The sequence below is a fragment of the Bos mutus genome, chromosome 2, assembly GCF_027580195.1.
Source record: "Bos mutus isolate GX-2022 chromosome 2, NWIPB_WYAK_1.1, whole genome shotgun sequence".
Classification (NCBI taxonomy): Eukaryota; Metazoa; Chordata; class Mammalia; order Artiodactyla; family Bovidae; genus Bos; species Bos mutus.
The window spans coordinates 56,302,484-56,328,235 of NC_091618.1; the positions used below are offsets into that span (position 1 = coordinate 56,302,484).

The 25,752-nt window shown below is 44.6% G+C and overlaps 1 protein-coding gene across 3 annotated transcripts in view; it reads left to right on the forward strand.

Annotated features, from left to right (window-relative positions):
* The window catches only part of STAT1 (signal transducer and activator of transcription 1), a 38,934-nt gene that overhangs the window by 12,009 nt on the left and 1,173 nt on the right, over nucleotides 1-25,752 (forward strand). For 2 of the 3 annotated variants that reach the window (XM_014480534.2, XM_070388988.1), the window contains 15 exons: nucleotides 3,773-3,931; nucleotides 5,624-5,716; nucleotides 7,699-7,758; nucleotides 9,713-9,742; nucleotides 9,836-9,929; nucleotides 11,159-11,200; nucleotides 12,402-12,485; nucleotides 13,106-13,204; nucleotides 14,264-14,399; nucleotides 15,797-15,846; nucleotides 16,548-16,642; nucleotides 17,721-17,866; nucleotides 19,374-19,559; nucleotides 20,772-20,847; nucleotides 21,734-21,833. In XM_014480534.2, the coding sequence (XP_014336020.1) occupies nucleotides 3,773-3,931; nucleotides 5,624-5,716; nucleotides 7,699-7,758; nucleotides 9,713-9,742; nucleotides 9,836-9,929; nucleotides 11,159-11,200; nucleotides 12,402-12,485; nucleotides 13,106-13,204; nucleotides 14,264-14,399; nucleotides 15,797-15,846; nucleotides 16,548-16,642; nucleotides 17,721-17,866; nucleotides 19,374-19,559; nucleotides 20,772-20,847; nucleotides 21,734-21,833 (1,450 nt within the window). The remainder of the gene's footprint in view (nucleotides 1-3,772; nucleotides 3,932-5,623; nucleotides 5,717-7,698; nucleotides 7,759-9,712; nucleotides 9,743-9,835; nucleotides 9,930-11,158; nucleotides 11,201-12,401; nucleotides 12,486-13,105; nucleotides 13,205-14,263; nucleotides 14,400-15,796; nucleotides 15,847-16,547; nucleotides 16,643-17,720; nucleotides 17,867-19,373; nucleotides 19,560-20,771; nucleotides 20,848-21,733; nucleotides 21,834-25,752) is intronic. The other variant, XM_070388979.1, reaches the window with a different exon arrangement.

Sequence of the window (25,752 nt, forward strand, 5' to 3'; positions counted from 1 at the left end):
AGAAAAGATAAAGGAGACAAAATGGTCTTGTACTGACTCGGGAGTGAACAGGAAAAAACCACAGACCAGAGAGGAGAAAGGTGTGGACAGAAGCAGCAGGGAGGGAAGGACCTGGGCCTGAAGTTCTTACAGTGGGTGGCTAGAGAGTCAGATGCCAGATAGGGAAGGAAGGAAGCAGAGCAGACAGGAGGCTGGAGCCTGGTCATGGAGGTTCCCATACTACCCTGGGAACTCCAGGAATTTCCCAGTCGACACTGGTGAGCCAGGCAGGCCCTTTATTTAAATGGAGATTCATATCTCTGATTTTTGTATTTAAGTCTAAGGATAGAATAGACTTAGACAGAATAGAATGAACTTGAAATTTAGAAATGAGGCAAAAATTATTTTTTATAACCACTTGGCTTAGTGCCCCAGGTGAGAGGAAAGAATAAAATTCCGTGATTATATTTAATTTAAATAAATCACATATTTATTATATGCCGTATGCCAGGCACTGGGCTAGGATCTAGGACACAAGGTGAATGATTCTTGGTTGTTGCCAGCAAAGAACTTTCACTGGGGAGACGGGAGATAGACGTGGTAATAACTACTTGGTGAAAGATTGCCAAGGTTCTGACAGAGACTGTTCAGAGTCCATGGAGGATGAGCTGCTCTGAGGATGTTTGAATGCCGAATTCCAAAGAATAGCAAGGAGAGATAAGAAAACCTTCCTCAATCATCAGTGCAAAGAAATAGAGGAAAATGATAGAATGGGAATAACTAGAGATCTCTTCAAGAAAATCAGAGATACCAAGGGAACATTTCATGCAAAGATGAGCACAATAAAGGACAGAAATGGTATGGACCCAACAGGATCAGAAGATGTTAAGAAGAGGTGGCAAGAATACACAGAAGAAATATGCAAAAAAGATCATGACCCAGATAACCATGATGGTGTGATCACTCACCTAAAGCCAGTCATCCTGGAATGTGAAGTCAAGTGGGCCTTACGAAGCATCGCTACAAAGCTCGCGGAGGTGATGAAATTCCAGTTGAGCTGTTTCAAATCCTAAAAGATGATGCTGTGAAAGTGCTGTGCTCAATATGCCAGCAAATTTGGAAAACTCAACAGTGGCCACAGGACTGGAAGAGGTCAGTTTTCATTCTAATCCCAAAGAAAGGCAATGCCAAAGAATGTTCAACCTACCGCACAATTGCACTCATCTCACATGCTAGCAAAATCTCATACACTGGCAAAGTAATGCTCAAAATTCTCCAAGCCAGGCTTCAACAGTACATGAACCATGAACTTCCAGATGTTCAAGATGGATTTAGAAAAGGCAGAGGAACCAGAGATCAAATTGCCAGCATCTGCTGGATCATCGAAAAAGCAAGAGAGTTCCAGAAAAACATCTACTTTTGCTTTATTCACTATGCCACAGCCTTTGACTGTGTGGATCACAGCAAGCTGTGGAAAATTCTGAAAGAGACGGGAATACTAGACCACCTGACCTGCCTCCTGAGAAATCTGTATGCAGGTCAAGAAGCAATAGTTAGAACCGGACATGGAACAACAGACTGGCTCCATATTGGGAAAGGAGTATGTCAAGGCTGTATATTATTACCCTGCTTTTTTAACTTACATGCAGAATGCATCATGCTGACTCCTGGGCTGGATAAAGCACAAGCTGGAATCAAGATTGCCAGGAGAAATATCAATAACCTCAGATATGCAGACACCACCCTTAGCGCAGAAAACAATGAACTAAAGAGCCTCTTGATGAAAGAGGAGATTGAAAAAGTTAGCTTAAAACTCAGCATTCAAAAAACTGAGATTATGGCATCTGGTCCCATCACTTCATGACAAATAGATGGGGAAACAATGGAAATAGTGAGAGACTTTATTTTCTTGGGCTCAAAAATCACTGCAGATGGTGATTGCAACCATGAAATTAAAAGATGGTTCCTCCTTGGAAGAAAAGCTATGACCAACCTAGACAGCATATTAAAAAGCAGAGACATTACTTTGCCAACAAAGGTCTATCTAGTCAAAGCTATGGTTTTTCTAAAACCATATGGTTTTTCCCAACCATCATGTATTGATGTGAGAGCTGGACTATAAAGAAAGCTGAGCACCGAAGAATTGATGCTTTTGAACTGTGGTGTTGGAGAAGACTCTTAAGAATCCCTTGGACTACAAGGAGATCAAGCCAGTCAATCCTAAAGGAAATCAGTCCTGAATATTCATTGGAAGGAGTGATGCTGAAACTCCAATACTTTGGCCACCTGATGCGAAGAACTGACTCAACTGGAAAAGACCCTGATGCTGGGAAAGATAGAAGGCAGAAGGAGAAGGGGATGACAGAGAATGAGATGGCTGGATGGTGTCACCAACTTGATGGACATACATTTGAGCAAGCTCTGGGAGTTGGTGATGGACAGGGAAGCCTGGCGTGCTACAGTCCATGGGGTCACAGAGTCGGACATGGCTGAACAACTGAACTGAACTGAAGGTATTAGCAGAGTCTGACAGATCTGAGCAGACCCGATGGAAGCAGTAGAATCAGTGGGCAGGAGTGGGTGGTGGCCTGAAACAGTTCTGAAGGGCACAAGGACCAAAGATCTCATGAGATTACTTTCTGGATTGCTGTTCCTGACCCGGCACCCCCAGGAGCCTGGTGAGGTCCCTGCTGTCTGGAGCCCCTATGGTCATCTTAGGCCACATGGAGCCTCTTGTGGAGATATGAACGTCTTCCATTGTACCCCGCTGTGCTGTGCAAGAATTGTCAGCATTTTCTTGTGTCCCTCGGCCCAAACAGGATTGGGAATCACTGGGTTAGAATCCTTGTGGAACACGCCCACCTGCCATTGTTACCCTGCCTCTCATTTCACACCCACGGGCTTTGCTTTCAGGGCTGTGACCTGAATTCAAGGAATGAAGACACCAACCAAAGGAGATGTTTTTCCCTGGGGAGCTGATGCTCTTATCATCACTCCAGGCCCGGACTTCCACAGTCTGACATAGCTCAGAGGCTCCATCACCTTTGGCTTACTGTCAGGATGGAGGAACCTGAGAGGAGTTGGTAGCTTTCCTCCTTGGTTTATACATGTATTTTGAGTGTCTGACGATGATTAGATTATGCACCTTGCCTCTCCTTTCAGTTCAGTGACATAGTAACCCCTGTTCCCTCGTCTCCTCCTAACCCACCTTGCATCCCCCCTCTGCCTTGCTGCCTTGATTCCAGGTTGCCCTCTTGCTCCTCCCTGCACAGTGTCACTGCCCTGATATAAAATCTACAGGGGCCCCTCACTGCCGCCACATCACCTCCTAGAGTGTCTTGTCTTTTCATGTCCCCTCCCTCTGCAGCTCGCCCCCTTTACCCTGTGCCTTTAAGTCCCAATTATCTCATAACTCAGTTGAAGCCGAAGATTCACTAGACAGCAGTCCCCAAACTTTTTGGCACCAGGAGCTGGTTTTTTGGAAGACAGTTCCTCCACAGACAAGGTGGGGGGATAGTTTCAGGATGATTCAATAACACATTACATTTACTATGCACTTTATTTCTATGACATCAGCTCCACCTCAGATTATCAGACATTAGGCCCCAGAGGTTCCATGTCCCCCGCCCCCATCTCTCCTTAGGTCCATCTCTGTTTCTCCCTGCACTGTAGAGCTGGGCAGATAACATCACGTGTTGTCTGTAAACAGTGCTTGTTGGTTTCCATGATTCTCTGAATCCAGACTGCTTTGGGGCTATTTCTGATGAAGACTCCGTGGCTTGTACCTTCCCAGGTTCACCATAGTGGCGGAGAGTCTGCAGCAGGTTCGTCAGCAGCTTAAAAAGCTTGAGGAGTTGGAACAGAAATACACCTATGAACATGACCCCATCACCAAAAACAAGCAAGCCTTATGGGACCGCACCTTCAGCCTCTTCCAGCAGCTCATTCAGAGGTAACTTGAGCAAGATGTTTTTGCACCTTTTGCAGTTATTTTACCCAGAGGAAAATTTTATGGTAATTCAGATAATTTAGAAGGGTTTAATAGGATATGTAAAAATGTTTATGGCTTCCTTGAATTCAAGTCTTCCTGAATTCCTTGTTTATGCCAACGGCCCGTTTTTCTTGTGACCTCCTACTCTGGTAACCTGTCTCCTTCTCCCTGGCCAGTCTGTGACGAGACCTGTTGAGTCTAACTTGTATTTGCCCTCTCTTTCCTATTCTGTGGTCTCATCATATTTCAAGCTCTCTACTGAACTCTTACATAGTAGCTTTTCAAATGGTACCGCCCCAGCCCCTTCTTCCCTAGTCCCTGTGACCCTGTACTCTGCCATATCAGAGTTCTGTTTGATTTTTCATCACCTGCTACTCTGAGGCGAGCCCCTGATCCAGTCACCCAAGCCCCACCTCCACAGCCTGGCCCTCACCAGCCATTCCACATTAGCTGCTACACATGCCGCGTTTCCAGGCGGACTTGACCTCGTGCCCACCCTGGACATTTGCTTCTCCATGCCTCTCCCAACAATATTTCCTCTGCCTCAGAGCTTTCTTCTGTGGTAGCTCATTGAGAACCTGCATCCTCAATGTTTCCGCATATATCCCATCATGAAACTTTTGCCAGACTTCCTGGGCAGACGCTGTCTCCCTTCCAGAGTTGCATAGTTCATTCTTTATTCTTCTCCTGTTTTGGATTTCAGTTGTATCATTATCTATGCATGTCTGTTATCTTTATTGTAAATTGGAAGGTCTTCGTAGACAGAGATGTGCCTTTGTCATCTTCTTCTCCCACCAGGGCCTTAGGTAGTGCCTTATCCAGGGCTAGGTGTTCTCAGTGTGCTTAGTAGGTCAATAAATGGCCCTGAGTAGAAGAGTAGAGTTCATATTGCAGTTTTTAAATGCTAACTTGACATAATAAAAATGTCTTCTGTTTCCTGTGGCTAATGTCCAGACAGGAATATCCAAATGTTGGATTTTGAAATGGATGCACTCAACTTTTACTCTCTACCTTGATTTTGAAATAATCAAGGACATTTACTTGGGTTTTGGAGTGCAGATTTCATTCTTTTTCTTTAAATGAAAATTAATATTTGGAAATGTTTATTAGGTAATAAATATTGCTAAACAGTTTTACTAGAATAGCAATTTTCCAAAGGATGTTAAAATGTAAGTTTCAAAGCATGGTGGTAAGCAGTATGCTACTTGGTTCATTTTCAACTATAGTAAAATTTGTTTTTGTTACTGTTTTTTATTTTTAAATTGAGATATTATTGATACATTAACATTATATTAGTTTTAATTATATAACAATAGTGATTTGATATTTGAGTATGTTACAAAATGATCACCACATTGGTCAGTGAGCAAATTTGATTCTTAAATTTGTAAATGAAGAGAATCCAGTTGAGAATTTTCATTGCTGAAGAGTGTCACAGGTCTTTGCAATTACTGATTTTGTTGAGTGCATCTGTTAGACTTGGGGATGTCTTTATTGACGGTAAAACTTCAGTTTATTCATCCAACTGGTTAGAAGTTTTTCAACTATTTTTTAGATCGTGCCCTCTAGCCCCCTCTCCTCCTTAGGGAAAATAACTTTTACCGCCTCAACTTTAATGGAAATGCTAATTTATCCTTTGCTGGGTATTTACAGCTCATTTGTGGTGGAAAGACAGCCCTGCATGCCAACTCACCCTCAGAGGCCATTGGTCTTGAAGACTGGAGTCCAGTTCACTGTGAAGCTGAGGTAATGAAGAAAAGATGGAAGCCCCACACCTCCTTAGGGCTTTCCTGGTGGCTCAGATGGTAAAGAATCTCCCTGCAATGCAGGAGACCTGGGTTCATCTGGGTCGAGCAGATCCTCTGGAGAAGGAAATGGCAATCCACCCCAGTATTCTTGCCAGGGGAATTCCATGGACAGAGAAGCCTGAAGGGCTACAGTCCATGGGGTCGCTAAAAGGTCGGGCATGACTGAGCGACTAACACTTTCACTTTCTTTCCACAGCTCCTATCACAAAGTTTGCACCCCAGCTTCCTGCCACAACATGGTTATATAGGGGGGTGCTTTAGAGGAAGTACTTTTGCAGTAGGTATTTTAATATGAATTCTTACTTAGAATATCTAAGAGTCTTTTCTATTCAACTAGAAATATAACAAAGATATGTGTGGATACACACACACCCCACAATTTTTTCCAGTTATAGGTGTAATGAATGTTTACTGTAAATAGCAATTCAAAATTGCACAACTGCACATGGTAGAGAGTAAAAGTTCCCAGCAGCCTCATCCCCTCTTGAGCATGAGTCTATAACCTGAGCTTTATGTTCCCTCTGTAATGGATGCAGTGTGTGTAAATGACTGGTACATTTTTCTGGTGAGTGTGTTCATAACTTTCATCAGATTCTCAAAGTTGTATGTGATCTAAATATCTGTAAACTACCACAGTAAGCAGCCTGGTGTCAGTCCTCCCAGAATTTTGTCCATGTCTACATGAATATATAAATAAATACATTGTACTTTTATAAACATGTGTTTTTTCATGCATAGACTTGCGAAAGTATATATGACATGATATATTTCATTTTTAGAAACCAGAGTTCTGCTCTCTGTTGTTCGGCAGACTATTTTTCTCCTTCGTAATAAATTGTAGAAATGTTTCCATAGGAGAATGTCCAGCTTTACTTTCTTTGGTTGCATGGCTGCATTCATTTATTAATAGCTTTTCCTCTACTGATGAGCAGCTGGACTCAGAAGAGCTGGCCTTACCTTCAGAGGTGGCCCTAGTCTTTTTCCCATGGTGCTGCTGACTTAGGTCCACAGGTGCTGCGTCTCGGCTACCAGTGCTCCAGCACCAGACTGACACCATGGGGTCCCAGAACTCAAGCTGGCAAGGGGAGCAATCTCATCCCATCACCTGCTTGACTAAAGGGAGCCAGCCAGTGAGGGGCTCTTCCCCAGGCCTCTAGCTCATCAGAACAGAAGCACACTGGAGTCTCAGCCCAGGGCTCTGTCCCTCCATCTTTCCACACTGCCCTGGAGTGGTTAGAGAGATGATCCTCATTTTCCTGATTATGAGTCAGAGTTTTTATTTTCTCCCAACAGGTTAAGCATTAGCTACAAGTTTTGGTAAAGGGTAAAGTTTGCTATTTTTTACCTCAGTTGTTGTTTGGTTGCTCAGTCGTGTCCGACTCTTGGTGATCCCATGGACTGTAGCCCACCGGACTCCTCTGTCCATGGGACTTCCCAGGCAGGAAGGCTGGAGTGGGTTGCCATTTCCTCCCCGGGTGCTCTTCCCAACTCAGGGATTGAACCTGCATCTCCTGCATTGGCAGGCAGATTCTTTAGTGCCGAGCCACCTGGGAAGCCCATTTTTTTACCTGTGGAATTAGCCCAAAATAGAAATTTTGATAAACCCCAGCACTGGGGAGGCAAAATGGGGAAGCAGGTGCTCTCACTACATTTGGTGGGAATATAAAATCTGTTGCTTGCTGTCAGAATTTAATATTACAGTTTTGTCCCAGCAACTTCACAGCTAGGAATTTATCCTACAAATACAGTTAAAAAAAAATCCAAGTAGACATACAAGGATGTCAATTCCATTGTTTGTAATAACCAAAAACTGGGTGGGGTGGGGATTGTTGAAATGTTCATCAATATGGAATTGGCATAATAAATAAATTATAATAGATAATTTTTAAAAGTAATTATGACTTTTATTTTTCTTTTCAGGTTGCTGGTGAAGTTGCAAGAGCTGAATTATAACTTGAAAGTCAAAGTCTTATTTGACAAGTAAGATATCTCTAATATTATCAAAGATACATATACTATTGAAACATTGGTTTTGTTAACCAAACATGGACTGATGCAGCGGGGCTGTTTGTTAGTGATTCCAGCAGATTTAAATCAGTAATTCCTGGGCCTTGGGAACTTTCTCTAAGAGCTGGTATCAGTGTGCCTTTTTAGACTACAAATGAACAAAAGTATGAGAGCATTTTATGCATATGTGCTTGTTCCAAGCAGCTACCACCTCAACTAGGCCAGCCCCAGAGAAGGGGCACTTGATCAGGCTCCAGGCCACCGTGATTCTTCGGCCAGTGTGGGCTTGTTTCTGGAGTGAAAGTGATGGCATTTTGGGGGGCATGTATGGAGCCTGCTGGCTTTACACTTGTCTCTTCTGAACAGTAGGGACCCAGGAATGGGCAGGCTCTCAAGAGGTCTAAATGGAGCAGGTCTATCCTATTTTGTCCTTAGACCCTGAACCCAAACTAGCAGTGACCTAGGCAGTTACATTAAGGAACAAGATGGCTTAGCCCCTCCCATCCCCCCTTGATATATTTAATGCTTTTGTTGATGTGTTTACTGTTTCAGAACCGTTTTTGATACTCCAAGTCCCTTTCCTCTGGCTTTCGTCTCTTTCTGGTCCTGTAACTGTAGCCCTCTTTGTTTGTACCTTTGTTTCCCTCCCATCTTTGGTTTTTCTGTGTATCAGTTAGCTTTTGCTGCATAACAGATAACCTGCAAACCTAGTGGCTTAAACTCAGAAACTTATTATTTCTATTATTCTGTGGACTGTGGGTGGTCCTTCTAGTCTGAACTGGCCTGGTTGCTGCTGGGTGGTCTAGCATGACCTCATTATTTGTCTGAGGTCTTGGCTGGGATAACTGGGCCCTTCTCTGTGGGGCTGTCAGAGTGGCCAGCCTGGGCTTTCTCACATGGCAGTGGTGTTCCAAGTGGATCCAAGCAGCAGCATGCTGGGCTTAGTAGGCTAGACTTGGAACTTGCACAGCACTGCTCCCATCCATTGTATCTGGAAAAGTAGGTCAAAGTCCCCTGAAATTCAAGGGACAAGGAAATACATTCTGTGTGTTTAAAGGAAGAATTGCAGAGGTTTTTGTGGCCACTGCAGTTTTGCCACAGTCTGCTTAACTCAGTATCTCTTTCGGTTTGTTCTTGCTTTTTTGTCTTTTCTGTCTTTCCAGTTCTGAGTTTTCTTCTTAGTTTTGACAGGAAAATTGCTCACTGTCATAGCTGACAGTGATTATCAGCCACAGAAGCGTTGAATGTCTAGTTGGGACAGGAAAGGAAGCTAACTCATTTAACTGGGAGTGCACTAATGGTCTCTGACCTTCACCTGCCCCTAACATACATTATTTGTCCAGAATATGACAACATTATCGCTCAACTTATGTAAGATTCTGGTCTCTCAAAATTTTAACCTCAGATTTAAAACTTGGCAGTTCCCCCAAATGATTGACTATTCAGGTACTTTGATGAAAGCATTAAAACTAATAAAGAGCAAACATAAAACTCAAGCTGTCTCTTAGGAGGGTCCTCTGAGTTCTGGAGCAGTGCTCTCTGCTCAGTCCCCAGGGCTTAGCTCATTGCCTCCTGCAGAGGGAGTAGCTGCTCATACATTGTGATAACTTGGGCTTATATTCCTGAGGGTGTGCTGTGTGCTCTCCCTACCTGTTAACTAGTTTCCTCCTCCCGGGGTGCTGTGTGGTCGGTGCTGCCAGCAGGATGTACAGAAGAGAAAAGGTGAGGCCCAGTGTACTTGTCCAAGGTCCCTCAGCACAGCTTGGCAGTGCTGGTGTGGGTTGATTGAGGGACTGAGTGAATGATAGGGAAGAAAACCCACAGGTATGGATTTATTGGTTATTGATCTTATACTTTTATATGTTTGTGAATGCAAATTTCATATTTTAAATACACATTTATGATTACATTTTTTTTTTCCTTGCAGAGATGTGAATGAGAGAAATACAGTAAAAGGGTACGTTTTGCACTCTGTTTTGCTCTCTGCTTTGTTTATGCATTGCTTTAACAGTTCCCAGCCTTTTAAGTATCCTTTCCCTGTGTTGTCTAGGTTTAGGAAGTTCAACATTCTGGGCACTCACACGAAGGTGATGAACATGGAAGAGTCCACCAACGGGAGTCTGGCGGCAGAATTCCGACACCTGGTAGGGAGACCTGTCTCCCCCTTTTTTGCTGTGTCTGGCTTATCAGAACTTATTTGCAATGGAGTGGCACTCTGTGCCATATGTGATGTAGAGGGAAGTCTCCCTGGGAAGAGACTTCTAGAGTTTGTGGCTGGTGACTTCAGCAGCACTCTGGGAACCTTGGCTCCTTCTCCTTATCCCAGGGCTCTTCACTCTCTCTTTCTGCTTGTCTCTCTCTCAGACATACCTTCGTTGAGGGGAAGTGAGCTTAGTAAAATATTCCATAAACCAGTGTGCACACAAGATCTCTGCATGTGGTCTCTCGATGACCTCAGTGATCACTCACTCTAGACTCTTGGAATTTTCCTGAAGATCGTTATTCCCCCACATCCTGACTGGTGCTTTCCCTACTCCAAGTGTGGCAGACCCCAGGGGTCTCTCCTGGGTCCCTTTGTCACCATCTCCTTTCTGGGGTCTTGCCTGCAACCACTGTCTCGAGCGCTTTGTCTCCAGAGGAGTAGGCCTGGGCACCGGGCAGTGGAAACCAGCAGAGGGGTTTATATGGGTGGTGCCTTCTCCCCTCTCTCCCTGGAGATTCGGGGCTGCCAGGTGTTCTGCAGATGTGTTGGTGCTGAGCCCTATGCACTTCCTGGCCTGGAACCTGCAGGGAGATTCAAGGCACCCTTTTTCTCACTGGCAGCCATCTCATGAGTCTGCAAACTCATGGTTAGGAAGCTGGACCTTAATTGAGAGCCTCTCTCCAAACCGGGAGTCTGAGGGTGTCCAGAGCTGTTCCGGGGGCTCCGAGTTACTTCTTTAAAACCTACATGACTGAAGACCTTTTCAAAGGATGGTCTGAGAGGCTTGAGACACTGGGCCAGTCTGGGAGATTCTGCCAAGGGAAGTAGAGGTGGGAGAAGCTGTGCCCAAAGCCTGGGGAGCATGGCACAGCTGGTGAAGGTGATGGGGATGGTTCAGGACAAGCTTGCCCAGAGGAGGGAGCAGCATGCCACTTCCCTGGCTCCTTCTGAACCCTGCAGTGTTTGCAGGGTGTCAGGACGCTGGGGAAAGGTGTTCCCCCTCCACCTCATAAACCCCTACAACGGTCACTTCCCCTCCTGTTCTGCATCCTGAAAATATTTTCACCTCCTTCTTTCTAAGTCTCCACTTTGTTTTGGTTTGTAGATGGAAGTAGCAACTTTGAGGATTATTATAAAGCTATTTACTAAGATTTTTATTTTTTTTTGTAGCAACTGAAAGAACAAAAAAATGCCGGTGCCAGAACTAATGAGGTAAGTCTTTCTCTGTCATGACTGGTCTCTTAACTAGCAGCTCTGTCCAGGGAGCTTGGCTCCATGGCCCTGGTGGTCCTGGCTGGCCAGGGACAGCTCACAGAGTGGTGAGCAGTGGGAAGACCCGCAGGTGAGAGCAGCAGACAAGCTCTGGGACGTGGTGTATGTGTGATAACAGTAGAACCACTCTGTGCTTGTGGTTTCTGGTTGTCAAGGGATTCTGCACATGAATTTTCTGGACCCTCACCAACAGCCCAGCGAATAGGTACAGTGGGCTACTGTGTTACTCACATTTCACTGGTGAGGAAATTGGACCACAGGAAGTTTGCAGGAGTTAGCTAAGCGTGCACAGGGAGTCATTGTCAGAGCTAGAGTCAGAGGCCAGCTTCATGACTGCCCTGCCAAAAACTGTGTGTGCCCTGTCCAGTGCCATTATCCTTCTGTCAGCCCCCTCGTCACAGCTTGTCCTTGAAGAGCTATGTTTGGGATGCATTCAGATACGAACCATGGGCAGAGGACAGAATGGCTGGAGTTGCTTTGGTTTGGTCAGATTTTGTTCTTTGTGCCTGCCTAGCACTCTGTCCTTCCCTTCCACAACCAGCAGAGGGCGTGTGGAGCCGTGGGACAGGTGCCCGCCTGGGCCTGACCAGGCCTCATTTTTGGATCTTGACTCTCAGTGACCAACTAGGGACTTAATTTCCTCTCCCAGGAGCAGGAATGGAGTCACACCTTTCTGGTTCTAAGGTTGTTGTGAGGCTCACATTAGATAATGTGTATGAAGGCACTTGGAACACAATAACCTTTCTACCCAAACCAACCAAGGCACTTTATAACCTGCCAGGCTTATGCAAATCCGTTCTCCTGGTAGATAATCACACTTGGAACATGTGTACACTTTCCACCCCTTGTCAGCCTGAGGTGTGCAGCCCAGGCCAGGCGGGTCCATGGTGGGCAGAGGGGACTGAGGGCCGGGAAGCCTTAGGTTGTGAATAAACTCATTAGAAGTTGCTATTTCCCTACTGACAGATACTCGGGATAATTAAATCTGGGATAGATTATTAAAAGCTAGAATCTTCTAAATTGTGCCTGATTGGGCTCCTGCTTTCTGGAGCTTGTTAAAATGCTTAGTAATTTCTTGCTAATTGCAGGATCAGTGAACTAATCACTGTATTCTTTTTTTTTTTCCGTTTTCTTTTGCAAGGGTCCTCTCATCGTCACTGAAGAGCTTCACTCCCTTAGTTTTGAAACCCAGTTGTGCCAGCCTGGTTTGGTCATTGACCTTGAGGTAAGACTTACATGTTCCAGAAATGGGAAACTTTATTTGTACTTTAAACTGATACACGTATTTTTATTTTAGACATACTTATCTAATTGCCAAGAAAAAATTGCTGTTTTCAGCCAGTACTGTCTCAATGCTAATTTAATGGTTCAGTCTGCTAGAGAACTAAGTTAACCTTTGTCTGAAGTGAAAGTTGCTCAGTTGTGTCAGAATCTTTGCGACCCCTTGGACTATACAGTCCGTGGAATTCTCCAGGCCAGGAAACTGGAGTGGATAGCCTTTCCCTTCTCCAGGGGATCTTCCCAACCTAGGGATCGAACCCAGGTCTCCCACATTGCAGGTGGATTCTTTACCAGCTGAGCCACAAGGGAAGCTCCAAGTGTTCCAGTTGAGATGTCCTGTGTTAATTTTTTATATGAAGCTCTGACATTTATTTCTTAATTGAAAATATATGTCAAAGATAACTTCAACTAAAAACCAAAGACTGTACCTTTACATTCTTAATTTTCAAGAATAAAATATATGCAGATATACATAGGGTTCCTTGTTAGGCTGTGAGGCTGCACAGTGGTCTACAGGTACTGTTTCTGGGATTCGAGGATTTCAAGGTCTTTGTCATCTTGTAGACGACCTCTCTACCCGTCGTGGTGATCTCCAATGTCAGCCAGCTCCCAAGTGGCTGGGCCTCTATCCTGTGGTACAACATGCTGGTGGCAGAACCCCGGGTAAGGAAAACACATCCACTTTCATACCAGGGTTTAAAGACCCCCCCTGCTCTAGTTCTGCATATTTGAAAGAGCCTGTATGGGCCAGATGCTGGGGGGAAAGTGGGCACAACTCAACTCATTGCTAAGGAGCTGAGTAATTCTGGAATAGCGAAGCATTCCAGAAGCACGTGTATGTACTAGAAATGAAAAATTACGATTTTCCTTCCATGTGAATAAGCTTGGGCAACAGATGATTTTGTGTTAGGCCTTTTTAAAAATGTATACACTTGCTAAACAAGCAGGCTCTGTTCTTAAGAGTGCGGATACTCATGGTGCATTAGTTACAATTGGTTCCAGTTATTCACTGTACTTACGTTCTTTGAAGTCACTGTGAGCACTATTTAGCAGATACTGAATCACTGTGCCTGAGGGAAGTATGGTTTCCCGTCAGCCTCTGGCAAAACCCTCGCATCTGCAGATCAATACATCACCTTGTTTTGTTTAAAGATCCCTTATCTAACATACTTGTTGATTCATTAACATCGAACTCACGGCAAACAGCTTTATAACTCAGTCTGAACAAAACTTCTATATCATGTGCATTTGCTCCTTAAGGCATTTAGGAACACTAAACAGCACTTCAGCTCGCCTTTGAGGGGCATTTTTAAAAATGAAATCACCAACAAAAAAACCTACAGAAATGCAAAGACCACAACAGACCTCAAAGAAGACACTGGGTGTAGTGTGAGAGCTGAAACAGGAAGGCAGAGCATAGCTTTGTTTGACTTCAACCGGAAACATACATGTTTGGCGACTCAAAGTTTTCACGGCTCTGTGCCTGGGTACGTCCACAAATGAATGCCAAAGTGCCACGAGTATTGATTCGGGAGTTAAATTTTAGTGAGTAGATAAATGCACAGATATGAGTCTGCAAATAGAACTATTTCTCTTCTTCTGCTGTGAAAATATGTGTGTCATAGACTAGAACTAAACTTTGGCACAGATCCGTGTTTCCATGCTGAGCTTGTGACTGGTGACTCATCAGTGGCTTTTAGCTTCTCGGTGTTTTCTCTCTAGAATCTGTCCTTCTTCCTGAACCCACCTTGTGCACGATGGTCTCAGCTTTCAGAGGTGCTGAGTTGGCAGTTTTCTTCTGTCACCAAAAGAGGTCTCAATGTGGACCAGCTGAACATGCTGGGGGAGAAGCTTCTTGGTATGAGCATATTCACTTTTTATGTAACCAACAATCAAAATTCATAAAAAATATCTTGACTTCTCCTTTCCCCCCTTTGCTCTTCATCTTCAAGTTAGGAGTGTGTTAGGAATCTATTGGCGTTTCCAACTGCCATTTATTATAGGTAAGAGAGAGTGATGCCTCACTTTAGAAGGAGATGCCGACTTGATAGAAGATTTAAATGAATCATTTTCCCATTATCTCATATTAACATTTCTGAGCAAGGCTCCTAAGGGAAAGATTTCTGAGTTATGTAAAATATATTAGTTGTGGCTAAAATAAATTCTTGGAGAAAGGTGAAGTCTGAGAAAGATGAAGTCTGATTAACCTTGGGGAGAAAAAAGTAAGCCCCCAGCATTGTAAGAATCAGGTCCTGGGGCCACCCACCCCACAACACACACCCAGGTCTCTTAGGTCAGGTGGCCCAAATGGGAGGAGACACTGTCCACATTAGGGGACACCCATGATCAGCATCGCCTGATGGGCAGGGTCCAGGCCAAGGTAGAGAATTCCCTTTCAGTAGCTAATGTCATGGATTTATTAGTCTTCTACACTAAGCAAATCTAAGACCCATCAGTCTCAAGGTCAGATCTTCAATGAATGGGAATATCTGAACTATTTTTTTTTCTAAATCCACAGATGGCTTTTTTTTCCAGATTTGCTTTCTATACAGCAGAGCTGCATGTCCTGCAGGCATCAGTAGACTTTTCCTAACCTGGATAGCTCTCAGCAGTGCCCTCTCTTGGCCATGTAGCTGTCACAGTGGGGGTCTTGTGCATTTTGGAAAAAGTAAGAAGTCACCTTATTCCATCCCTTGTTTGCTGAGAGTTAAGACAGATACCCTTCCTGCCTGTAATGGCTTATCTGCGATTCTCTGTGAAGAGCGGTGTCAGTCTCACCACTTCTCATGGCTCAGCTGCTTTGGTTTGTGTAGGAGGTGACCCCTAGGCTTCCTTCCCCTTTCATTTCTCTCACTTGCCTTTTGATTTGCCTCCCTGAGCCTGATTTGGAGGAGGGCTGAGGGAAATACCTAATTAATATCTAAAATAAGCCTATAAAGTTGTGTCAGTTAAATCGATCACCTGCAAGTGATTCTTGGTCTTAGTTTGCACTTGAAAAAAAAACTGCAGGGTCACTGGGAGAGGAGCCTGGTAAGAAAGGAGAGGGAGGACGGCAAGTGCCATTGCACAAGGAGGGACCACCCTAGGCTTCTCCAGAAAGCACAGGCAGTTAGGATCTGAGACTCCTGACCGTGTACATCCACCCTGCCTTGGTTGAGTGTTGGCTCTTTGAGAGCAAATACAAGAGCCATCAGCCCAGCCAAAGCTTCAGAATTGATTCCCAGTTCCTGAAAAACCTTGTTTTTATTTGTTTAGGCCCCAACGCCGGCCCCGATGGTCTGATTCCATGGACAAGGTTCTGTAAGGTGGGTGCTGTCTCGGATTTACACTCTGAGTGCTTTCTGCTCTCTGTAGGGTTCTTGGATTTCTCAACAAGGTGCTGGCTGCGCCATGCTTGCTTTGGCAGGTTCCTCTAGCCCATGGAACCCCTAGGACAAGTTGTTTACTTTCCTTCAGCGCGAAGGTTAGGCTCCAAGTGTGAGTCTGACAGGAAGCACCTGTCTGTGTGATAACATTCTCTCACATCCGAAATGAGTCCTCTGTTTGCTCACACTGGGCCCTGGCTTGGCAGCATGTTAGCCCGTCCGTGAGTAACGTGTGCTCTGTGCTGGTGTGGACAGCCCATGGGCCAGATGACCGTCCCCGAGCCTACTCAAGCAGGGGCCCAGTTCAGGGGGGTGGTAATCGACCCCGTGAGGGTCACCAGACAGTGCTGACAAGCTCAAGCTACTGGAGTTCAGCAGTGGGAAGCCACTGTGATCACCCAGGGGGTCATGCCCTGGCTAGGTCACTAATGTTTGGAGAGGGAAGCAGAGTCTGGCTCAGGATGTGGAGAGCTGGGTGTCTGAAAGCCGATAAGAAGGGGAGGGACGGCTCTGTAGGAGACAATGCTAGCTTTGGCAGCTGGGCAGTCTTTGCAAACTAAAACCCAAGGGTAGGAGGAGACAGGAGAAGTCAGAGTTTGGGATTTCTTGGTTTCTAATGTGTGCATCTATTTACTTGGCAGGAAAATATAAATGATAAAAATTTTCCGTTCTGGCTTTGGATCGAAAGCATCCTTGAACTCATTAAAAAACACCTGCTTGCTCTCTGGAATGATGGGTAAGGACCACAGATAGATGTATTTTTGAAGCATATGTTGAGCACAGACTCCGTTACTGCAAGGCAGAGATAGTCCTGACCAAGACAGACTTCATTATTTGGTGAGACTTGTGAGCATCCCACTGAAACACGCTTACAGGCTATCCCTTCAGGGATTCATTAGTGGGCCCTCATAAGATTAAACTTATACTTCCATAATAAACATATATGTATTTTTTAATTAATTAATGTTTTATTGAAGGATAATTGCTTTACAGAATTCTGTTTTCTGTCAAACCTCAACATGAATCAGCCACGGGTATACACATATCCCCATTTTCAAAGCTGAGTTTAAAAACCCTGAGTGCTATGCATGCATTCATTGTACAAAAATTTCTTGAGCATCTTCTTTATTGCCTCCCAGTAAGGAAGAAAAAGCTGTTTTTAACACAGTAAGTTTAAAGTGTTAGTCGCTCAGTTGTGTCTGACTCTTTATGACCCCATAGACTGTAGCCCACCAGACTCCTCTGTCCATGGTGTTTCCCAGGCAAGAACACTGGAGTGGGTTGTTATTCCCTTCTCTAGAGGGCTTTTTGACCCAGGGATCGAACATGCGTCTTCTCCATTGCAGGCAGTTCTTTACCAACTGAGCCACCAGGGAAGCCCAACTCAGTAAATTGTTTCTAATTTATTCCCAGGGTCAGTTGAGATTTCAGCAAAGAGATTCTTAACTTGGTCAGAAGTTAAGAATATGAAAATGGATCGTCGGAGCCTTCCTCTTCACTGTAAAAGATAAATAAATTCAGACATTTTCAATCACCAAGTGAAAATGAAAGGCTCATTAATCCAGAAAGTATTTATTGATCATCTGTTGGCACCAGGTTAATGAGCTTTTGGGGGAGTTAAGCATATATACGTATGACTGAAATGATTCCTGAAGTGTCAATGAAATAGTTTTAAAGCATCTAAAATAGTCGATACATTTTTATCCTGTGTTCTTGTGTCACTTTGTAGTCATCTTGGTTGGTAAATGAGCAGGAAAATTATAGAATCATGACCGAACCTCAGAGTGCCTCCGTTGATCCCTTTCCGCATCCAGGTGTATCGTGGGCTTTATTAGCAAGGAGCGAGAGCGAGCCCTGCTGAAGGACCAACAGCCTGGGACGTTCCTGCTGCGCTTCAGCGAGAGCTGCCGGGAAGGGGCGATCACGTTCACGTGGGTGGAACGGTCCCAAAATGGAGGTGGTAAGCCAGGGTTCCTGCACACACCCCCATTCGACCCACAGGTGCAAGCCCTTCCTCTACTGCAGATCAGCTCATACAAATAATGAGCCTGTGACATAAAATTGCAGCTCCTGTAGCCCACCCCAGTTGAGCTTCCCTAATAGGAATTTATTGCATACCCAAGAGTTTGTGGGACTCTTTGCATGGAACCTGTTGTGCACATAATGGTTGTTTAAAAGACAAGGTCACATTCTTTCCTCTTGTTCAGGTTTGATACCTGTAGGTGAAGAATGTGAGTCCCTATGACTGGCAGCTAGTTGTTGGGAGGAAACCCATCGTGTGCAGGCATAAGCTTCCAGACCCACTGAGGGGAATCACGTGTGGATGTGCTAGGATGAGGGCTGGTTGTTTGAGGGGGTCCTGGGACTGGTTCTCCACCCTGCCTTCAGACAGAGCATGCGCACGTTTATATGGGGTCTATCTTGGGTTTCTATCTGATGCAGTTCACCCATGGCAAAACAGTTTCGAAAACCTAAGTATACAAAACAGGTTTCTGGGGAATAAGAAACATGTTTTGGTGGAGATGAAAAAAGGTTAAAGACAAACTGGTGACTTTTTCCTGTTACTTCTAGTTTGCTCTGTTTGAAGGATTGGAGGGAAAACTGAACTATTCCAGTGACTTCTGCTTTCAGTTAGAAGATGCGATAAGATGGGATGCTTTTCTAGTTCTATGTATTTTTTTTTCTGGTGAAAAACAAGAGAGCCTGGAGTAGAGCCCAGGGAGGGGGACAGTAGGGGCAGAGCCTGCCTTTTCTGCTTCTCCCCTGGTGGTTCTTTCTGGAGCTTTGCGGAGAGATGGAGCTAGCAAAGCGGGCAGAGATGCACACCGCTGACAACTGGGCAGTCTTAGCCGGGCAGCACCAGCTTTGGTCTGAAGTTCAGGAGCAGAGTCCCTAGAGCACCTGACCTCTGGAATATGAGCCCCAAAGTGAGATCCTGAAACAGTTAGGAAGCAGGAATTCAGTGAAGTCTGGAACTAAGACTAGGAGCAAATTAAAGTTTGGGTGATTTTGCATTCAGAATTATAGAAAAAGATAGCAAATAGGGTCCATTTTTGGTTTGTTTAAAAAGTTTTCCTTGTATTGTCATTGTTTATTTTCATTTTTCAATATGAAAAGAAAGTGAGCTTTTCTGTTAACCTAATCTGTGGCTTGAGCCAAGAAGACCCAAGTAGTAATTAGTTATTTTATGGGTGTCTAGTAAAATTTTTTTGACTAGATTTACAAATCTAAGCAAATAATGACAAATGCAATGTTATTGAGAGTGATGATGGCCTTTGTTTTTCCTGTCTTAATGAAAGGTTAATTTATTTAGAAATGAATCAGTTACACACGCTGTGATGAAACTCCTAGATTATGTTTAGTTCTTACCAGGTTCTGTTAAATCCATAAACTCTGCAGTGTTTTGTTTCTTTCCTCTGTTGTTCTGGGCTATTCCATGGGACTCACTTGACTTTTCTTCCTTTTAGAACCTTACTTCCACGCGGTTGAACCCTACACAAAGAAAGAACTTTCTGCGGTTACTTTTCCTGACATTATTCGTAATTATAAAGTCATGGCTGCTGAAAATATTCCAGAGAATCCCCTGAAGTTTCTGTATCCAAATATTGATAAAGACCATGCCTTTGGAAAATACTACTCCCGGCCAAAGGAAGGTAAGTGAGGAGAGTGCACAGGAGTTGCCTGCTGAGTCATAGCACAGCCTAGTTTTCGCCATGGTCATGTTCTCCCTTCATCTTGTCCAGAGGTTTGCAGACAGGCTTTAATCCTACTCCTCCACACTGCCCTTGCCTTCTTGTAAGTACAGGGCACCCCCTCCTTTTGAATTGGTAAAAGTAGGCCTTCAAAACATAGTACAGTTGACACGTGCTACATTGTTTGGCCTGATACAGAGAGTTAGAAAGGAGCAAATGATTTTTCATTTTAGGGGTGTTGGAAAAGTCCATTTCTGGTCTTCTGTGTTTGTTACATTTTTTACTTTTTCTGAGTGGAAGGGATAAAAGGACCTTTGATGGTCACTTGATTTATGTCAACCCATACCTGAAATTGAGCAAGCGGAGGCCTGGGTGAAGAGAAGTGGTCCCTGCACAGTGACCCAGTGAGTTACTAGGTCTCCTCCTCACTGAGAGCAGGTCTAGGCTTGGCACACAGGTCTTCCACTGCTCAGTCTTCCCTCGACTGTATTTGAGAAAGGGGAAATTAGACTCACCTGCTTTAGAACATGCCAACAGAGTTAATGGTTTCTCAGGATCAGTTATTTGAGTATTAACACAATTACTTGGGGAGAAGATGCCCGCAGCTCACCTTGACTGATGTGTCTATGACACCAGCCAGGCCAGGACCATAAACCAGATGCAACTTCTGTAGGACTTCGGGCCTTGGAAAGAAACGTCTCTCCCATCTTGTCTATGTTCAGCACAGAAGAACGTACCTCCCCTTTTCTTCTCGTTGTTTCTGCATCCATACCACAATTTCAGGTGACGCAGGCAGGGAATCTTAGCTGACTGTCAAGGAAAACAAATCCAGTCTTGATCAAAGAAAAAGTTGATTGTTCTTTTTTTTAATTTATTTTTGGCTGTGCTGGGTCTTTGCTGCTGCTCAGGCTTTTCTCCAGTTGCAACGCATGGTCTTCTCATTGTGGTGGCTTCTCTTTTTGCATAGCATGGGCTCTAGGGTGCGTGGGCTCAGTAGTTGCGGCTCCCAGGCTCTAGAGCACAGGCTTATTAGTTGTGGCGCATGGGCTTAGTTGCTCCTCACCATGTGGGATCCTCAGGGGTCTTTACCACTGAGCCAGCAGGGACGTTGCAGTTGATTGTTCTTGTGTGATATCTGCTAACGGAAAGTGTCCACGATGTGTTTGCTTCTAGCCCCAGAGCCTATGGAACTTGATGGCCCTAAAGGAACAGGATACATCAAGACTGAATTGATTTCTGTGTCTGAAGTGTAAGTGAACACAGAAGAGTGGCATGTTTAACATCCTCAAACAAGCCCCCTGTCCTGGCTGGGGCCTGTTGAAGATGCTTGTTCTTTGCTTTTCCATTGTAATTGTTGCTGTCATCACCACAGTTGGACTTGTTGGAGAGATCCTAATTAGAGATTTTGTGTCACTCCCTGTCAGCGTTTCACTGCCTTTATTAAAAACAAAAACAAAAACAAACAAACCCAAAACAAGGTTGTATTTAAGGTATATAAGTTCTCCCCAAACTGATATTTTGAAAGAGTGTAAATAAAATGAACAAAAATTGATGAGAGTGGGAAAGCAGTTCTTTTTAATGTAGAAAAGGCCAAAGTAATGATTGAGATACCTTTTTTTTTTGTCCGCTTGCTTTTATTTTGTTGTTTCATTTTGTAAAAGGTAGAAAAAATTTTGGAAAAGTCATTGTCAGTTATTTGGCCTGCAGCACTGTCTTGGGGTGAATGGATGTAGCCTTCATGTAAAAACCCTCTGGAGCAGCTTTATCTGCATACAAACCTCAAGGTAGGGATGAGGGACTCCCCAGACATTTCCTCTGGCGCTTCTTGGGCCAGGGTAGGCGACACGCTGCACACGCTCGCACCCAGGTTTACCCAGGCAGAAGCGGTACAGGACCCAGACTGGCTATTTCTCGCTCACATATCCAGAGTCCAACGTGCTTCATGAGGGGCCGGGCTGGGGACATGAACCTCTTGAGATCCTTGCTTTTTCAAATGTATCTTACAAGTGCACATACTTCTCTTGAAATAAAAAACTGAAGTGATGACACAGGCCAGAGATGAAATGGCCAAGCTGGTGGTACTGCTTCCACAATTTAGATGTCAACATTTCCTGTTTCTTTCTCCCCCATTTTAGTCACCCTTCTCGACTTCAGACCACAGACAACCTTCTTCCCATGTCTCCTGAGGAGTTTGACGAGGTGTCTCGGATGGTGGGCTCTGTAGAATTCGATATGGTGAGTACCAGCACGCAGGGACGATCTCAGTGTTGGCTCTCCGAGGCCAAGGCGCTTGGCCAACCCTGGGCCTGTCTGTGAGCTCTCGGAAGGGGCCCAGAAGGATGTTTTCTAGATAAGCTGTGACAACTTGGAGCCTGCTGTGTTTAAACAACCTACATTGTCACCAAGATCTTTATTTCTGGAATTCAGCACCTTCCCCAAAATAATATTTCAAACATTTAAAAATTCACCCTCTGCCTTTTAAAGTTATCCATGTAGAAATCTCATATATAAAGGAACTAAGATTTTCCTGATAAGAAAATGTTTTCCTTTGGCCTGTTGTTTCAGCCCTGTGTCTGAGTGAAGAGGTGTTATTTTTAGGAAGGGAGACTAACGCTTGGTAGTTGCAATCTTTGTAGAGATTTGGCGAGCCACAACGAAACACTTTCACCTGCTTTATGTTTGAGAGCTAACTTGTGCCGCTCACACCTGGAGCTGGGAAGGGCTTGTCAAGAGTCAAAAGTTCAAGGAATGAAATACAGTCATGAATACTATAAATGAAATACTGTCATGATTGTCAGTATAAGGATAAGAACCAGGCTGTCCACCAAAAGAGTGATTCTTTCTTTGGGAGAATGTTTTTCAGAGTGTCAACGAGTATTGTCTGCCTGAAATCTGAAATCTTATCTCTTAAAAATTTTATTTTTTTATTGGCTGGATGTTTCCTGATGCTGTTTAATTTTAAGCTCTTTTCCACATGAAGCTATTCCAGTTCATTTTTTAAAATTTTCTTAATTAAAAAAAAAAAAATCTGAGTCATCCCCAGTCTGTCTTTATCGCTGTGTGCCCCAGGCCAGGGATCGGGGGTTGGGGGGTGGTGAGGGGGAGGGTGGTCCTGGCACAGACTGCATTAAGCGGAGGAGGGAGCAGATGCCGGTTGAGAGGGTGCCATCTTCCGACGTTCAGGGTCACAAATCCTTGAGTTCAGGGAAGGCATTTGTGTGTCATCAGTAGTATCTGTTTAGACTCAAGTTTCTGGCATGTAACCTTATCTTTTTCCCTCACTTGCAGAAGTATGGGCTAAAATCTTTAGAGACTGTGCTTTCTTACACCCTCCTGATTGTTGAGGCTGAAAAAAAAATTACTTGGAAAAATGCTTAGGTAGTGTAATAGCAAAATAGTTCTATTAGCAAATGAAAAACGAAACTTTTACATGTATAAGGTTGCATTCTCTGTTGGAATGTAGCTCCCCACTCTGCTCTGAAGTGCTCTGTGAGCCCAGCACAAAACTGGAATAACTGTAAAGCCCTGTTCAGAAATTGTAAGACCAATGGACAGAACCCAGCAACCGTGTGTTTGTTTGTTGTTCCCGAGCAGGTTGCATCATCATGGTCTTCATCACTATTAATAGGTGACACTTGTTAAGCTCTTTCTGTGTACCGGGCATGCTACTGGTAGTAACTTAGTCCTCACACCGATCTTCTGAGTTAGATATTATTATTTTTCCTACTTTACAGATGTAAACAAAAAGTTTCTCCAAAATTAACAAATTTGCCTAAGATCAGGTAGTCAGTAAATGAGGGAATGAATATTTGAATCCCCCTGGGGTGCCTCTGGACTGCATGTTCTTGTCTACTCTCCTGAGACCCCCTCACCTAGAAAGCTCATCTCTGATTCATTTAAAACCTGGACCCCAGGGAAGCTGTTTGCACTTGACACTGAGTGTGTGCTATTCTGGTTTATTAAGATGAAGGCAGCGTAACCTTTGGGGGAGAGGCTTGTGTTTGTTATTTGGAAATCTGCACTCCACCTCTGTCACACCATTATCCCCTGTGACCTTGAGAAAATAAGATGGATTAGTCCCCTCCATCTGTGCATGCAGCATGACTGCTTTCTCTGCTTCTCTGTGCTCTGGGAATAATAACAGTGGGAGCTATTTACTTTAAATAAATACTAGGAAATGGTTTTATGGCTCTGGATCCCCTCTCCCCCTGCCCAGGAGCCATCCATTCTATTCCAGGTGATTTTGTTCATTTCATTTGTAGAATAAAATCTATTTTTGCACATACGCACACATACAAATCTCCGGATTAAACCCATGGAAGATTTAAGAGCTAAAACAGGCTCTAATATGGGCACAGCACTGGTGAGACAAAATAAAAGTTAGATTCTGTCTCCAAATTGGCTGGACTCCACCTTGTCTGTCCCAAATTGTCCTCCGCCATGGCCTGATTTCCTTCTAGTGTCCAGTCTTGGAGTTAGGGCGTATGCTCTGAAATAGACCTTTCATGGAGCTGGCTGGTGTTCGGGTGTGTCTGGGGGTTGTCTCTCTGGAGCAGCAGGCACTGGAGCTGACGCCTGGTGCTGCTCCAGAGCCGGAGGACTGCAGCCTCCTGAGACAGAGCACCAGTGTTCTCTGTAGCCTGACTGCAGTATTTGTTTAGTCTGGCTTTCCTGTACAGTAAATTTTTCCCTCCAGGACTTCATGAGAACCAGGCTCCTCTCCTGGAGGCCTTTGGGCAATGCTGATATTAGTAGGAACATTTATTAATTGTCTGCTATTTTCCATTGACTATACTAAGCATTCTTCTGGGCTTCCCTGGTGGCTCAGATGGTAAAGAATCCACCTGCAATGCAACAGATCCTGGTTTGACACCTGGGTTGGGAAGATCCCCTGGAGAAGGAATAGACTACCCATTCCAGTATTCTTGGGCTTCCCTGGTAGCTCAGCTGGTAAAGAATCTGCCCACAAAGCGGGAGACCTGGGTTCGATCCCTGGGTTGGGAAGATCCCCTGGAGGAGGACATGGCAACTCACTCCAGTATTCTTGCCTGGAGAATCCCCATGGACAGAGGAGCCTGGTGGGCTACAGCTCATGGGATTACAGAGTCAGACATGACTAAGCACATAGCACATACTAAGTATTCTATATATGCTGTATAATTTAACCCTTTCAACAACAAGTCTGTTAGGGACTCTTCTTCAAATAGATGAGGAGCTTGGGATTTGGAGGTGAAGGAACATGGCTTGATCACACAGCTAGTAAGACACAGTAACAGGATTTGGATCCATGCCCACTTGCTTTCTCTCTGTCTCTCCAAAGACCACCGTCTTTACATATTTTTACTCTCAGCCAGATTGAAACATAGGGGCAAAAACTTCATTGTGCTTTTCAATCCAAAATATTTTCCTAGGAACCCACAATGTACCACCCACTATTGACTACTTGGGATTAAAAAAAAAAAAAAAAAGGACTGTTTTCAAGGGGCATGTAGTCTAGAGCTGTGTTGCTGTTGGTGTTTTGGTGGGGGGGTTGGTGAATGATTCCCTGGGTGGGGCTGTCCTGTGCATTGCAGAATGGATAGCAGCATTCGTGGCCTCTCTTCACTAGATGTCAGTAGCCCACACCCCCACACCCAGTCATGCCAATGCAGAATGTCTCCAGGTGTTGCCGGAGGACAGAATCACCCCGGTTGAGAGCACCTGGAGTAAGGGGAGGGCCCAGCATAGACGTGAGGGGGGATGTTTGTTTCAGGCTGTGTCCTGTGGATGAGCAGTTCTGGGTCTAGGAACGGCCCTATTGGAGGCAGCTGGGCCAGAGGCACGGCTAGGGGAGGAGTTCCTAAGCCTTCTGCTTGTCTAGCCAGTACCTGAAACTCCTTCATCTGTTATTCCTACTGAGTGGCCTTTAAGGAAAATACATCATTTTCCCCAGGTTCGTCTCTCCCTCTGGCGTGCAGCTCAGCACTGCTTCACCCTTGTTTTGCATGAGCAGATTTGCCATTGCTCAGTCCCCAGACTTGCCCAACAGCAGAAAGCTTTATTCAGCCTGGATGAATTGACAGAATTAAGCCGGTAGGCTGCAGAGTAATAATCCATCAGCTTAGGTGGTATAAAAGGTCTCGATTAGGCTAGGAAAACGGATAGCACATGCTGC